At 37.7% G+C, this 15026-nt stretch overlaps 4 protein-coding genes across 5 annotated transcripts; 1 reads left to right on the forward strand and 3 right to left on the reverse strand.

Annotated features, from left to right (window-relative positions):
• Positions 1–1995: 1995 nt before the first annotated feature.
• Positions 1996–4325, reverse strand: LOC122417096 (uncharacterized). Its single transcript, XM_043430357.1, has 2 exons — positions 4176–4325; positions 1996–3856 (listed from the first exon to the last, which is right to left on the reverse strand). The coding sequence occupies exons 1-2, from the start codon at positions 4290–4292 to the stop codon at positions 2105–2107; spliced, it is 1869 nt and encodes a 622-aa protein (XP_043286292.1). The 5' UTR covers positions 4293–4325; the 3' UTR covers positions 1996–2104.
• Positions 4326–5247: 922 nt separating this feature from the next.
• Positions 5248–7421, forward strand: LOC122416798 (uncharacterized). The gene is made up of 2 exons (XM_043429842.1): positions 5248–5301; positions 6369–7421. Exons 1-2 carry the CDS (start codon positions 5248–5250, stop codon positions 7419–7421), a joined length of 1107 nt encoding a protein of 368 aa, XP_043285777.1.
• A 1040-nt stretch (positions 7422–8461) lies between these two features.
• LOC122417255 (uncharacterized) lies at positions 8462–11029 on the reverse strand. Its single transcript, XM_043430632.1, has 2 exons — positions 10773–11029; positions 8462–10638 (listed from the first exon to the last, which is right to left on the reverse strand). Exons 1-2 carry the CDS (start codon positions 10887–10889, stop codon positions 9898–9900), a joined length of 858 nt encoding a protein of 285 aa, XP_043286567.1. The 5' UTR covers positions 10890–11029; the 3' UTR covers positions 8462–9897.
• A 529-nt stretch (positions 11030–11558) lies between these two features.
• LOC122417254 (probable cytochrome P450 6a14) lies at positions 11559–14591 on the reverse strand. 2 transcript variants are annotated; one of them, XM_043430631.1, is made up of 5 exons: positions 14346–14591; positions 13464–14222; positions 12629–12850; positions 12284–12535; positions 11559–12155 (listed from the first exon to the last, which is right to left on the reverse strand). In XM_043430631.1, the coding sequence occupies exons 1-5, from the start codon at positions 14404–14406 to the stop codon at positions 11989–11991; spliced, it is 1461 nt and encodes a 486-aa protein (XP_043286566.1). In that variant the 5' UTR covers positions 14407–14591; the 3' UTR covers positions 11559–11988. The 2 variants fall into 2 exon arrangements, with proteins under 2 accessions (XP_043286566.1, XP_043286565.1); XM_043430630.1 differs by having other exon boundaries at positions 13464–14591.
• Positions 14592–15026: the final 435 nt, after the last annotated feature.

A 15026-nucleotide genomic window follows, 5' to 3' on the forward strand; every position in this document is an offset into this window, starting at 1 on the left:
GGTTACTTTTGCGAAAAATGCTGGTAAAAATTTTTTTTTTCCTTGAAGCTGTTGATTGCATCATAGTAAGTAATATTCCATGGGGGGAGGCTGAAATTTCCCATAAACTCTATGAGTTATGGGGTTTTGAAGTTATCATAAATATTCGATATATTGACGTTCGTGCTAGGGCGGGGGGGGGGGGGTGAACACACACAAACACACAAACACACACAAACACACACACACACACACACACACACACACACACACACACACACACACACACACACACACGCACGCACGCACGCGCGCACGCACGCACACACACACACACACACACACACACACACACACACACACACACACACACACACACACACACACACACACACACACACACACACACACACACGCACGCACGCACGCACGCACGCGTTGTGTACAACCAAAAGAAACGAAATTGTGAATAAAGTGAAGTGTGTGTGTGTGTGTGTGTGTGTGTGTGTGTGTGTGTGTGTGTGTGTGTGTGTGTGTGTGTGTGTGTGTGTGTGTTCACCCCCCCGCCCTAGCACGAACGTCAATATATCGAATATTTATGATAACTTCAAAACCCCATAACTCATGGAGTTTATGGGAAATTTTAGCCTCCCCCCATGAAATATCATTAGCGGCAACCAATCGAAGGGGCCTATAAAAAAAAAAAAAATTCCCCCACTTTTCGAAAAAGTAACCAAACTGCATAATTACCGAAAAAAGTTCGTCAATTGCATTATAATGTTGCAAATATTTGGGTCTCGTGTGTAATAAGTCTAAGTAATTAGGTATGATCATAAAGTACGTTTTTGAATATTGTAAACATTAATATTCAAATGTGAATTGAAATGTCACAAGGTACGAGATTACTACCTTTTCAATTAATTCCAAATTACAATATCGTGAGTTGAACTATCGACTAATTACATGAAACTCTGAAATAGAACGATGAATTGGAAAGCCTCTTGGAGAACCCATGCACAGGGCTGATAATGTGCGATGTTGAATGCTAAATTTGAAGGTAATTACTTCTTCGCACTACTTTTGTGAAGGTTTTTTTACGGTGTACCACATTTACACGTAGAGACTTTTATACGAATATTTCGGATGAATTTGCTAGAAAAGTTTGCTATGTTTTGTAGCAGCGCTGTTCTATATATCGCCATTCCCCTACATTTCACCAGAGTGTATAGTAATTTTGATGCCGAAAGCAGTTCTCTCAAATTTTACTGTGTACGACAGGCAAAATTTAGGTCAACGACATTCTTACATTGAACGACGAATCGATATCTGAATGTCACTCGTGTCTTTGGTGAAATGTTAAAAATTGGTGAATTGGACCGGAGAAAAAGCTTGAAATTTTACTATGAGCCACTGGTTAATTTTCATGTTTATACTCGCAACGCCTCATATAATTGGTGGGCGCATGAATTTTGCTATGTTATTGAGTAAAATTCAGTGTGGTAAAGGGGAAAATACGAAACTATGCAATTTTTCGCATAGCACAGAGAAACGAGTGCTATGTTATCTTCCCAAATTTTCATCAAATCATTTCACTATTTACTATGTTTTTGATCAAAATTCGCTCGGTGTTCATTTTTTATATAGTAGAGCGTGTTACTTACTATGAAGTGTGGTAATGGTTCCCTAAACATTTGCATTATTTGACACACTCTGTAGCGATTATTATTATAATATCGGCGTGGTCCGACGTTACTATAAAAACACAGTAATTTTTACTATAAAAGTCTTCCCGTGTAATATCACATTTTTGAATATTGTAAATGTTATCATTCAAATGTTAATTGGAATAATCTCAAAATGGACGAGATTACCAACTTTTCAATTCCTTGCAAATAACAATATCGTAAATTGAACTATCGACTAATTACGTAAAACAGTAATTACAAACATAGCAGATAATGTGCTATGTTGAATGCTAAATTTGAATAGAATTTTTTTCCTTCTTCGTGCTATTTTCGTGAAGGCTTTGTTACGGTGCAAACATTTTCATACATTGCTTTTCGACAAAACGGACCCACAAGGCTAAATAATCTTACACTTCTCAATCCGATTTCGATTATGTGGTTCAATGCCATGCTAAACGGACTCGTTTTCTCTTACGTGACGGACGATCCCGTGCTACATACAACTCAATGAGAAAAACTATGGTCGCACATGTCAATCCAAATGGAATAATGAAAAATGCAAAATCCAAATCCCGGAGCATTATGACTTTGAAACTTCCATCGTCAATTCCGTTTTCATTGACATCCAAAGTATGCATTTCGTCAGTAAAACAAGTTTCTTCGATATAATCGGGAAGGCCAGATTTCATGTAATTCAATAACAATCGATTAAGCTTTTCTTCCAAAGGTCGGTTTTTCCCAACTGGAAATTTCATCTGGAACTGTGCGATCGGGTTTTTCGATACATGAAGCTTATGTTCGATGGCAGGGTTCATTAAAAGTTCTTTCTGATTGACGCAAGCGATCGATGAGTTGTGTAGAGCGTAATTTAAACAAGAATTGGAGTTTTTCAGCTGCACCCAACGATCTTTGTAAGCGATTGCATTGAAAACTGAGGCATATCGTTCGGATCCATAAATAAAGTAAGAAGATTCTAATAAATCACGTTCATTATTTACGTTCGGATAGCGTTCGTGCTTCGTCAATCGAGCAGCAAGTTCACCCTGGTACAATGCCTGAATAACTATGAAGAATAGGAACAAACATGCGAGATAAATTCTCAAACCCATTTTGCTGGGAAGCTTGACGAGGCAAGAGTTGCAGATTATCCGAATTGTGTTAAGAAAAGCTATCATAAATGATTGTCGAAAAGCGTACTTGAAAAAAATGAAATTCGCGAGGATCACGATGTACAGTCCAATTCTTGAAGGAAGATCGATTGCTGAAATAAATTTTTCCCATTGGGAGGGGTAACCGGTGTACTGAGTCATTGCGTAAAACTTTATAGATATGCACGAAGACCCTGGTAGTTCTGAGAAGCTTGTTACCGGTACAACATAGAAAAGTATGTCGCTTCGTCCTTCAATCAAGTCTTGTATCATACCGTGACCTTTGCCATTATGATCGACGAACCCTAATGTTGTATTCTCCTCGTGCAAAACAAATTTCAATGTTACTTTCATGTGCCGAGATATCATGTGGAGCAAGTAGTTGGAATACTTGACCTTAGAATATTGGCCAGTTGAAGTATGATTCGGTAAGATGTAGTAGGTTCCAGACGTTACTCGAAATTCGTATCCACCGGGATTCCTCGTTTGGTCAAAATCGACATTTTGGCAAATGTTGACATTTGCATGACATTTTCGTACGAACAGAGCCCATGGATGGTTGTTAACACCATCGTAGATGCGCTCCAATTTCCAATCATCTCCGGCGTTATTCGTGTAAGGATTGAACATGTAAATCAATGGCCCTTTCTTATCGTCATTGCAAATAAATTTCGCTCCGAGTATATCCATCTTCCATGCCGTCCACAAAACCCTAAAAGCCTCCGAACACCGGATTTTGTTTCCCGAGCCAAAAATATAAAATTTAGCCATGTGATTCCACCACCTGGAATTGCTTATCCGAACGAGAGTCTCTTTGAGCTCGGAAGATGACGTTACCGCGACCGCGAAGAGTTGTAATTTGTAGCGCATCATTAACGGCACTTCACCGTTTTGTGGTGAACGATCATTAGTGTCGTCGTTCAACAAAACTGTACTGAATGGATAAATGCCTGACGTCACGGTGGTGAAAAACGAATCGGAAAATGTACCGGCCAAACCGATTTCCTTAACTCGCTCGCTATAGCAATTACTGATGATTTTTCCCTAGAAAAAATCATAGCGTTGCTGATTCATCTAGTTCAATGAAATTAAACGGACGTTATTCAATTTCCTCCGAGCGCGAGGCAAATTATTGGAAATACAATCGTGCGGTTACGCGAAAAGAGTAACGAAAAGTTATAAAATTATCGGATTGAAAAGCATAACCGTAGATGAGAATCGAGAAAAAAAAACACTAATAAAAATAAAAGGCGTTAACCGAAGCAATCGTCCTAAAATTCAAACGGATCCGCGAGATACCTCAAGACTCTCCATCTTCACAGGATAGCACCGCGATAGTTTGAAATTAATGTGAGAGGCTCACCGTTATTCCGGCGAGATCAGGCGTTCTAGCAAACAGCGGCAATCCTTTTCCACTCACGAGTGTCATCCCTCCGAATCGTAGAAACAACACGATCAGCCCAAAGCGGAACTTGTCCATGATGTCTCAAGGATTATTATAAAGTTGCACTGACTCGAGTGTTCACAGAAAGATTTGTGGCGTTCCACTGAGAAGATTCATCCGTACGGCAAAAAGCGTTACCAGCGACTACCATAAGTGACAAACACGAGCGATTGCAGGGTAGCTAAAATATTTTAAATATTTACAATCCTCTCGAGTCATGGAATGGCTCACTTAAATCATAACATGCGATGACTTTGGATAGAAAACTTCTCCAACATTCCTTTCTAGGATTGATAGCAGCTGCATAAAAGTTGTTGCTTTTTCATATCAGTGTACAATCTGCCACGCATGTGTTACACTATCTCCATATTTTATATTTGCCAATATTTTCGAACTTACCAACGCACTATTTTATTCCTATTGGACCCGTACTTCATGTTTTTATTAAAGCGATCGTTATCTTTAATACTCCTGTAGTTTCGATTGTTCCAAGCAGCCGCTCATAACGTATCAGGGTAGCGTGTCGTGTTCTCGCAGTATAGCTTTATTCTCCGGTTTTTCAATTTCAGACTTTTTCTATCGATTTCATTGTCGAATAACCTGAAATATTTTCTTTCTCCCTTTTAGGACAATGAAAAGGAATTTGATCGTTTTTTTTCCCTTCTTTCAGTCATATCGTGAAACTTTGTATGACTATTTAAAAGGCGGGATAATAGCAAGCGGTTAAATTATAAAAATGCAAAAGATTCAGATTTCGTAGATGACAATTCGTTCATTTTTGATAAAGTACCGCACTCGTTTCAATCGTTACAACAAAACTGATTGTTGAACACAAGTTTATCATTTGCATTATAATGTTGCAAATGTTTGGGTCTCAACCCGGCGAATTAACAAGCTTGAAGTGTATATTAAGTCTAATGTAAGTAATTAGGTACGATCATAAAGTACATTTTTGAATATTATAAAAATTATCATTCAAATGTGAATTAAAATGTCACAAGGTTCGAGATTACTAGCTTTTCAATTCATTCCAAATTACAATATCGTAAATTGAACTATCGACTAATTACATGAAACCCTGAAATAGAACGATGAATTGGAAAGTCTCTTGGAGAATCTATGCACAGGGCAGATAATATGCGATATTGAATGCTAAATGTGAAGGAAATTACTTCTTCGCACTACTTTTTTGAAGGTTTTGTTACGGTGTAAACATTTTCATATATTACTTTTGGTGAAAACGAACATACGATATCGAATGACTCTACTTTTTCCAATCGAATTTCTATTTTGCGATTCGATACCATTTATGGGTAGTTCTACAAACGAGGGAATTATTGGCGGCTCAGCTTATTTAGAGTCGTAGTTTTTCACAAATCAAAATAAATAAAAGTCAAAATTACTCATTACAATCATTTTCATCTGAAAACTTAAAATTACCCAAATCTATGATGTATTTCTCACGGAGAATAATATTCTAACTATCAAATTCTCAGTCCCCTGTCATGTCCTTTTCGAATGGTTCGAGTGAAAATTTGAAATTATAACTTTAAATAAGGATTAAAGTTGAATTTTTCACATCATTCTGTATCCGAAATAATAATTTTTAATTAAACGACAAATAACTTCTCCATAAATTGAAATTTTATTGAAAAATTTCTCTAGTAAATATTGTCCTTCGGTTTCCTTATCAGTCCCCTGATAAATCAAAATATGTTGAAAATACGAAGAATACTATATACACACATTGCATTGTCGCTTTAGCAGCGCGAAGTCTCGAGCGAAATTAGCGCATTATCATGTGTTTTTTTCAATTGTCGGTTTTTTCAATCATTATATCGAATTTGAAGTCGGAGATCGTCTACCAATCAATCAACCTCTCAGTTCCCTGGTTAGTATTTTCGTAAATAAATATTTTATAATTACAAAATTTTCTCATCCTACGGTTCGTAAAATATATAAATTTCAACGTCGGAATGATAAACTTTTTGATAAAGTTTCGTTTTTTCATTTTTATTTATCGAAAACTGGAAAAACATCAGTCCCCTGGTCTCAGTCCCCTGAGTTTTTGAAGAACAGGGGACTGAGAAAAATCCAGGGGACTGATCGAAGAAACAAAAATCAAAAAAAATACCAAAGCGTTGCTTGAAAACAATTGTTCAATCTTTTTTGGAAGACGACAAGTATAGCAGATTGTGCGCAGGTAAAAAAGAATTTGTAACAAGAAAAAAAATTAGAAAGCAGAAACGCTACCGATTAGATACGTTAAAAAACCTCCACAAAGAGTTTTTAAAGTTGGGAAACGTTATTATCAGCTACTCTATGTTTGCCAGATTAACACCATTTTGGATAGTTTCCCCAAAGGTTACAGACAGAGATACGTGCATGTGTACCGTGCATAGCAATATCCAGTTGCTTGTTACTGCTCTAAACCGTTCGAAAATTCTGAAAGTCTCCAGCTACCAAAATTTATTAAACTCCATCTGTTGTGACCGGCATAGGGAATCATGCGTCGAAAGAACATGTGAAATCTGCTCTGGAAAATCTATCCCTTTTCATGAAGAGTTTGATGACATGTTGTTAATCCCATACAAACAATGGACATCTTCCAAAGAAAAATTTATTGATTTGAGAACGAAAAAAGAAAAAATTGTAGTCAAACAGAAGCAGAAAGGTTTCGAAATATGTGCTAGAGAACTCGTCACGAAATTAGAGAATGATTTGGGCAAAATCTTGAACCACGAGAGAAATATTTTGCACCAATATCAGTGCATAAAAATGAAAAAAGAATCTCTTACTGAAAAAGAAGTCATGATTCACATGGACTTTTCAGAAAATTACTGCACCAAATATGGTGAAGAAATTCAGTCTTTCCATTTTGGAGGATCTCGTACACAGTTGTCATTGCACACGGTTGTTGTATACTTGAAAGGATCGACTAAATCTTATTGCACCGTTTCATCAAACTTATTTCATAATGTGCCGGCTATTTGGGCTCACTTAAAACCAGTTTTGCAGCAATTGCCAGCAGATATTGAAAATATTCATTTTTTAAGTGATGGACCTGTGACACAATATAGAAACAAGCTCATGTTTTACATTCTGGCTTCCAAAATTTCTGATTTCTGCCCTGAAATTAAGGAGTTGGACGTGGAACTACCATGAGGCGGGTCACGGCAAACGAGCACCCGATGGTGTGGGCGCCGTCTGTAAAAGAACTGCGGACAGTGTCGTGGCTTGTGGAGGTGACGTAACGAACCTTTCAAAGTTTTGCCGTGCAATTCAAAATCGTTGCCCTAACATTACTCTTTATACAATAACCAGTGAAGAGATTGAGGACACTGAGAAATTCATTTCGACTGATCAACCAAGTTTGATTGCTTTTGGTGGTACTCTTAAGGTTCATCAAGTACAAGGCAATGCGTTTTGGCCAGGAAAACTTTTCATGAAAAGTTTGAGCTGCTTCTGTAGTACTGATACATGCGAACATTATCGATTGGGCGTTGTAAAGTACTCAAAAGAAACGACATTAAGGGTGGATGATGTTTTTTCAAACAATAATTCCGAAGAATCCGAATGTGAAGATCCCCATAAAAATAATAGTCGAAATTCACCTGTGCCTATGTCCTCTTTGATTGATTCTTCCCGAAACGCAATGCACGAGCAAAATTTGGAGACGCAGCTGACTGAGTCTTTGTCCGTTAATTCGGAAAAATCAATAACGGCCCCTGTATCAATTGAAAACTCCAAAACATCTAACGAGGAAAAAACTAATGTAGAGTTAGAATTGCGAACTCGAAAACGAAAACGGAGTGAGATGAACAACTCGACAAACACCAATGATAAGAAAACGAAGAACCAAAGAAGAGAGAAAAATTTGAAGGCAAGTTTAAGCCCGAAAGAAAAACGAAAACCGAAGGGTAAAGGCAATAAGAGAGAGAAAAAGACGAACGCCAAAGAGAAGAAGAGTACTTCGGATGATTGTCGTTGTTTGATTTGTGGAGCGTTGTATAGCGAAGATATTACGAGGAATGATTGGATTCAATGCATCACTTGTCGTCGATGGGCTCAATTTGACTGCATTGAAAGTGACCCTATTTCATTTCAATGTTTAAAATGCTCCTAGGTATCTAGGAATTAAGAGAAAATGTATTTAACACTACTGTTTAATGTAAAGAATAATAAATTCTTAGACTTGTCTACTCTTATATCAGTCCCCTGGACATAATCTCAGTCCTCTGTCTACTAATTTTTTCAAAACAACGATAAAATTATGAGTTTTTTTTTTATTGACTGACCAACTTAATTTGGACTAGAAGACGTTCTACTCTTGATCTTAAGCTACTTTTTACATCCAATATGCACAAAAAATGTCATGCCGGAATAGATTACTTTTCCTTCTCTCGTTTGTAGAACTACCCTTATAACATTCAATACCATATTTTTGAATATTGTAATTTATGACATTCAATACCATATTTTTGAATATTGTAAGAATATTGCTATTGACATTCAAATGTCTTCACTACTTTCAAGGAGGTTTTGTTACAGCGCGAACATTTTCATGCTTATTTGCTTTTCGACAAAACGAACCTACAAGGCTGAATAATCCTACACTTCTCGATCGGATTTCGATTTTGCGATTCAATGCCATGCTAAACGGACTCGTTTTCTCATACGTGACGGACGATTCCGTGAAACGTACAACTCAATGAGAAAAACTATGGTCGCACATGTCAATCCGAATGGAATAATGAAAAATGCAAAATCCAAATCCCGGAGCATTATGACTTTGAAACTCTGATCGTCAATTCCGTTTTCATTGAAATCCAAAGTATGCATTTCGTCAGTAAAAATAGTTTCCTTAATATAATCGGGAATGCCGGATTTCATGTAATTCAATAACAATCGATTAAGTTTTTCTTCCAAAGGTAGGTTTTTCCCAACTGGAAATTTCATCTGGAACTGTGCGATCGGGTTCTTCGACACATGAAGCTTATGTTCGATGGCAGGGTTCACTAAAATATCTAGCAGACCGATGCAAGCGATCGATGAGTTGTGTAGAGCGTAATTTGAACAAGTATTGGAAGCTTTCAGCGGGACAAAACGACCTTTGTAGGCGATTCCATTGAAAAATGAGATATATAGTTCGTACCCATAAATAAAGTAAGAAGATTCTAATAAATCACGTTCATTATTTACGTTCGGATAGCGTTCGTGCTTCGTCAATCGAGCAGCAAGTTCACCCTGGTACAATGCCTGAATAACTATGAAGAATAGGAACAAACATGCGAGATAAATTCTCAAACCCATTTTGACGGGAAGCTTGACGAGACAAGAGTTGCAGATTATTCGAATTGTGTTAAGAAAAGCTATCATAAATGATTGTCGAAAAGCGTACTTGAAAAAAATGAAATTCGCGAGGATCACGATGTACAGTCCAATTCTTGAAGGAGGATCGATTGCTGAAATAAATTTTTCCCATTGGGAGGGGTAACCGGTGTACTGAGTCATTGCGTAAAACTTTACGGATACGCACGTAGACCCTGGTAGTTCTGGGAAGCTTGTTACCGGTACAACATAGAAAAATATGTCGCTTCGTCCTTCAATCAAGTCTTGTATCATACCGTGACCTTTGCCATTATGATCGACGAACCCTAATGTTGTATTCTCCTCGTGCAAAACAAATTTCAATGTTACTTCCATGTGCCGAGATATCATGTGGAGCAAGTAGTTGGAATACTTGGCCAGTTGAAGTGTGATTCGGTAAGATGTAGTTGTTTACAGATGTCACTCGAAATTCGTATCCACCGGGATTCCTCGTTTGGTCAAAATCGATATTTTGGCAAATGTTGACATTTGCATGACATTTTCGTACGAACAGAGCCCATGGATGGTTGTTAACACCATCGTAGATGCGCTCCAATTTCCAATCATCTCCGGCGTTATTCGTGTAAGGATTGAACATGTAAATCAATGGCCCTTTCTTATCGTCATTGCAAATGAATTTCGCTCCGAGTATATCCATCTCCCATGCCGTCCATAAAACCCCAAATGCCTCCGAACATCGGACTTTGTTTCCCGAGTCAAATATATAAAATTTAGCCATTTGATTCCACCACCTGGAATTGCTTATCCGAACGAGAGTCTCTTTGAGCTCGGAAGATGACGTTACCGCGACCGCGAAGAGTTGTAATTTGTAGCGCAACATTAACGGCACTTCACCGTTTTGTGGTGAACGATCATCAGTGTCGTCGTTCAGCAAAACTGTACTGAATGGATAATCGCCTGATGCTATGGTGGTGAAAAACGAATCGGAAAACGTGCCAACCAGACCGATTTCCTTAACTCGCTCGCTGTAGCAGTTGGTGATGACTTTCGCCTGGGAATAACCAGACCATCACTGATTGATATTTTAATGAAATGAAACGGAACTCACTGAATTCTTCGATAGGGTGTAAGGTCAAAGTTCACTTTTGGAATTTGTAATGTTTCAACTATAATAATATGACTTACCGTTACTTCGGCGAGATCAGGCCTTCCAGACGTCACGGGTAACAGTTTTCCACTCACAAATTCAATTCCTATGAATTTTAGAAATACTAAAGCAAGCCGAAAATGAAGCTTCTTCATGATCTTCAAAGATTATTATCGTAGATGCACTGACTCGAGTGTTCACAGAAAGATCTGTGGCGTTTCACTGGGACAGTTCGTCCGTACAAGAGAAGACGTCACCAACAACTACGATGAGCGCCGAACACCGGTCATTTCAATTTCCCTTTCATAACCTGCTAACCTTATAGTTTTAGTTATTAAAATAATTACGTATGATGTGTTTGGAAAAATCTGAGAAATAATAGCTAATAATTCATAAACGTTGTTACCTTTCTATATCAGATCATAGATCTTCGACGCATATTTTACATTTGTAGAATGATTTAACACACCACGTAATGCTTCTTTTTCCGTGTAGTTATCTGTGTTTTTACCCAATCGAACAATATTTTTAATAGCTCAGAGCACTTCCAGTTGTTTCTAGCAGCCAGTGCACATGAAACATAAAATTAACTTTTTTCCCCAGATATCGAGAGTTTTTTGAGTCGACAGAAATTTCAAGATTTACGTAAGTCAGATTTAAAATGCAAAACCAGTTATTTACAATATCCGACACAAGAAGTCTGAAAAATCTTTTTCGCGTGTGGAAAAATAATTTCTTTTTCGCCTCCGGTAACCTATTTGCGTGCAGTTTTAAATACGTTACTTCTTTCCCTCCCTAATGGCATGACATTTTGCACGATTGGCTTCGAGTAATTGCATACATTTATTTTCTATCATTGTTTTGCGAGGTGCATAAAAGCCTTGGTAATTAGTATTGAATTTTTTTCATGAAAAATACATAGCTTGTAATTATTTGGTTTACTTATTCCCGTTCGATGTTAATTCATATTTGGGCCATTCAAATTGAATTTTTCACCACGTTTTCATCAGTTCTTATTTTTTAGTAATGATTATTCACTTTTTTCTATTGCTGTTTTTCGTTAGGTTCCAAGCGAATATAATTTTTTCGGATTACTGAACCGAAAAATGTGAATTTTGACTGTTTTACGAAATCTCGAATTATTGCCACAGCGATGAACCGATTATTGTTTTTCCTTCTATTTTATATGAGCTAAGAACTGTTCATGAGGCAGCCAAAATTTTCATCATTACTCTGCAGTGTTAGATTACGTATTCAGATGATTTTACTGATTTTCAAGTGAATACCATCGGCCGGAGCCAGAAGGAAGCTTCGAGTATTCATGGCATAGGGTATTCGTGTTTTTTCACAAACTTCGACTTTGTGCTTCTGGAGAATTTTGATCAATCCAACTTTCGATTGATAGGCAGCAAAACGAGCTCCTACATGAAACAAACAAAGTTGATCACACTGATGATTTTAAAAAAATAATGCTCCACATAAAATTGCATTTCGTCCAAATAAATTCTTCGAATTCGCCCATCCTCATTCCGATAAATGGCTGATTTACCAATGCAATTTCTCGGACCATTCCCAAAAGCCAACCAGCTCATAGGATGCCTCGCGTTGACAGCTTCGTCCTTGAATCTTTCGGGATCGAATGCTTCCGGTTTTGAATGAATGCGTGAATCCCGATGAATTGAAAAAACCGGCACGAGTATTCGAGTCCCTTTGGGAATGGTGAGCCTCGTGCCAGAAAATTCGTACGATCCAGTCGATCTTCTTACTATTGTCGTTGCTGGTGGATATTTTCTGAGCGTTTCTAAAACAATGTTAAAGTAGAGTACATGATTCAGCTCTCATTGGAATGTGAATTTGCTTGAGACATTGAAATAATAAAGTCTCGGAATTTTACCTTTGAAAACCATGTCGAGATACTTCATCGATTTAATTACTTCGAAGGTTAATTCACCGTCGTTTTTGGCCACTTCGCAATTGATTTCGTCCCTCAGTTGCTCCTGCATAGGCTGGTGTTGAGCGAGCTCGTAAAGGGCGTGACTCATCGTCGTTGACGAAGTCTCGAAACCAGCCAGAAAAAATACGCACAGCTGAGCCGTCAGTAGTGAATCCGATAATTCTGTAGCACATTTTGTAATCTCAAATTTCGAATTTTCAAGGTTGTTTAGAGATCAGTTAGCATTGGGAGTTTCAGTCAAGGTCAAACTTCGGGATCGTTCAAAATTGGCCCTTGGATCGTCCCATCTGTTCAATAAGTTCATCCATAGATTTGTTTGTATTGACACTTTTTTTTCAACAGTGTCGTGCGGGATTCGTTGGACTGGGATTTCCGTTCAAGGTCATTGTCTACACTCGCATGTTTCGCTTGAGGTTATCGACGCTCGGGATTGCTTTGATCAGCGCTGTGTCGTAGCTCACGTTCGCGGGATTGTGTGTGTGTGTTGATAATTTTACTTGCTTTTATACTTGAGGCAAAAAAAACACGATTTTTCAGTTTCATTGTTACTGGAAATTTGAGGGTTCCGATTTTCCATCAAATTTCCGTTTTGTCATCAAATTATTTTAACCAGCTGACGAGATTTTCGAATACATCGAATTGCAGGTTCTGTGTACAGTAAAAACTAATAATTTCTAAGATCGTTTTGCGTCCATCACCAGTTCGTATCTTCAGAAATTCCCGATAAAATCGTGTATGAAAAATGTACATAAAAAATTCAATTGTTCATTATTACCGATATCGTCAAGTGCGTTAGGATGATCTCGTAGTTCCACAATGAGGTCGATAAAATCGTGTTTTACGATACGATGTTTTTTTCGAAAGTCGATCGTTTCCTTCATGATGTTCATAAAAAAGTTTGTGACTGTTGAATCGCTGATGAAGGGTGCAAGGATCGAGTAGAGCCATGGGATCGATTCGCGTACTCTCGTTCGTAGGAAATTCTTCCAATTGGGATTGAAAACGTCTCGACCCATTCGACGAAATTCGCTGTTTTCATCAGCGAGTGCATTCGTTCGAATACCGAAAACACACGAGCCAATAACGTCGGTTGTATATTTGGCGGCTAATTCGCCGCACTCCACAGCATCGTTAGTGTCACCGAATTTTGTCAAATATTCTTCCAAGTGATCGCCGCATTCCAGCATAAGATAAAACATGTTTTTCAATTTTCCTGATGTGAACGCAGTCGATAATTTTTGACGAAGTGGTCGCCATCTCGCGGCCTCGAGCTTGATCAAATTTTGCGACAGCGGTTCCCTCTTATCGGATTGTCTAGAATCACGATCAGGAAATTTCGCAAAATCTTTTATCAGAACGTCCTTTATGAGGTCAAGATCAGTCAATACCAAAACTGGCTCACGACCCATGTACATTCCGATCACAGAATCGCCATGATGCTGCTCGTAAATTCTCTGTACAAGCTTGGAAAATGACACCTTTCCCAGAAACAAATCTTTCAAATTGCCGACCAAAGGTAAAGGCTTCGGTCCTGCTACGTTTCGAGATTTCCAAAAATTGAAAGTTGACGTCGACCAATAATAGAATCCAAACAAAGAAGCGACAATCGCAACGGTCAATTCCAGCCATTCCATTATAAAATTCTATTTTATTTTACCTTCGACTAAGATTGCACGATTTATTAATTTATTATAAAATTGCTCATTCAAAGTGCTCATGCACGTCACAATTTTGGTCGCGTCAAACTCCTGAACAATTACGCGTTTATTTTTTATTTTTAACACCCATCAAAAACGGTAAAATCTTAGGTGCTGAAAAATGACAGCTGTCGATTGGGAACTCGAGGCGAGTCTCAAGATGATCAAAACTTGCAAACTGACGGCTCACGACTGATCCTACTCTGCTGGGCTTTAATCGTTATCAAAATACGTCGCGGAGAAATTTGACACTCAATAATTTGAAGATTAAAAAATATTGCATTCTTTATATCGACGCGAAAAGCGAAAAGAAACTCAGTGGAATAAATGAATAATTTTTTTAACGGACTCCTTTTATTCTCATGTTTATTCGTTTAAATAACTCAACCCAAATGAATTTTTAAAACGAAAAAATCAATATCATTTATGGTTTATCGGTTATTTAGGAATTTTCGGGATAAAAATTCAAAAACGATTCTGGTCAATTTTGTCATACGTTTCAATTGAGTATTCGTCAACTCAATAGTATTTAAATATTCCGATTTCGTTCGGAGGTTCGGAGAATCAAGGAACTACAAAAGATAACAAGTCTATCACATTTTTCGAAAAAATAAACATTATACGGATCTGCAGAATCGATC

The sequence above is a fragment of the Venturia canescens genome, chromosome 10, assembly GCF_019457755.1.
Source record: "Venturia canescens isolate UGA chromosome 10, ASM1945775v1, whole genome shotgun sequence".
Taxonomy (NCBI): domain Eukaryota; kingdom Metazoa; phylum Arthropoda; class Insecta; order Hymenoptera; family Ichneumonidae; genus Venturia; species Venturia canescens.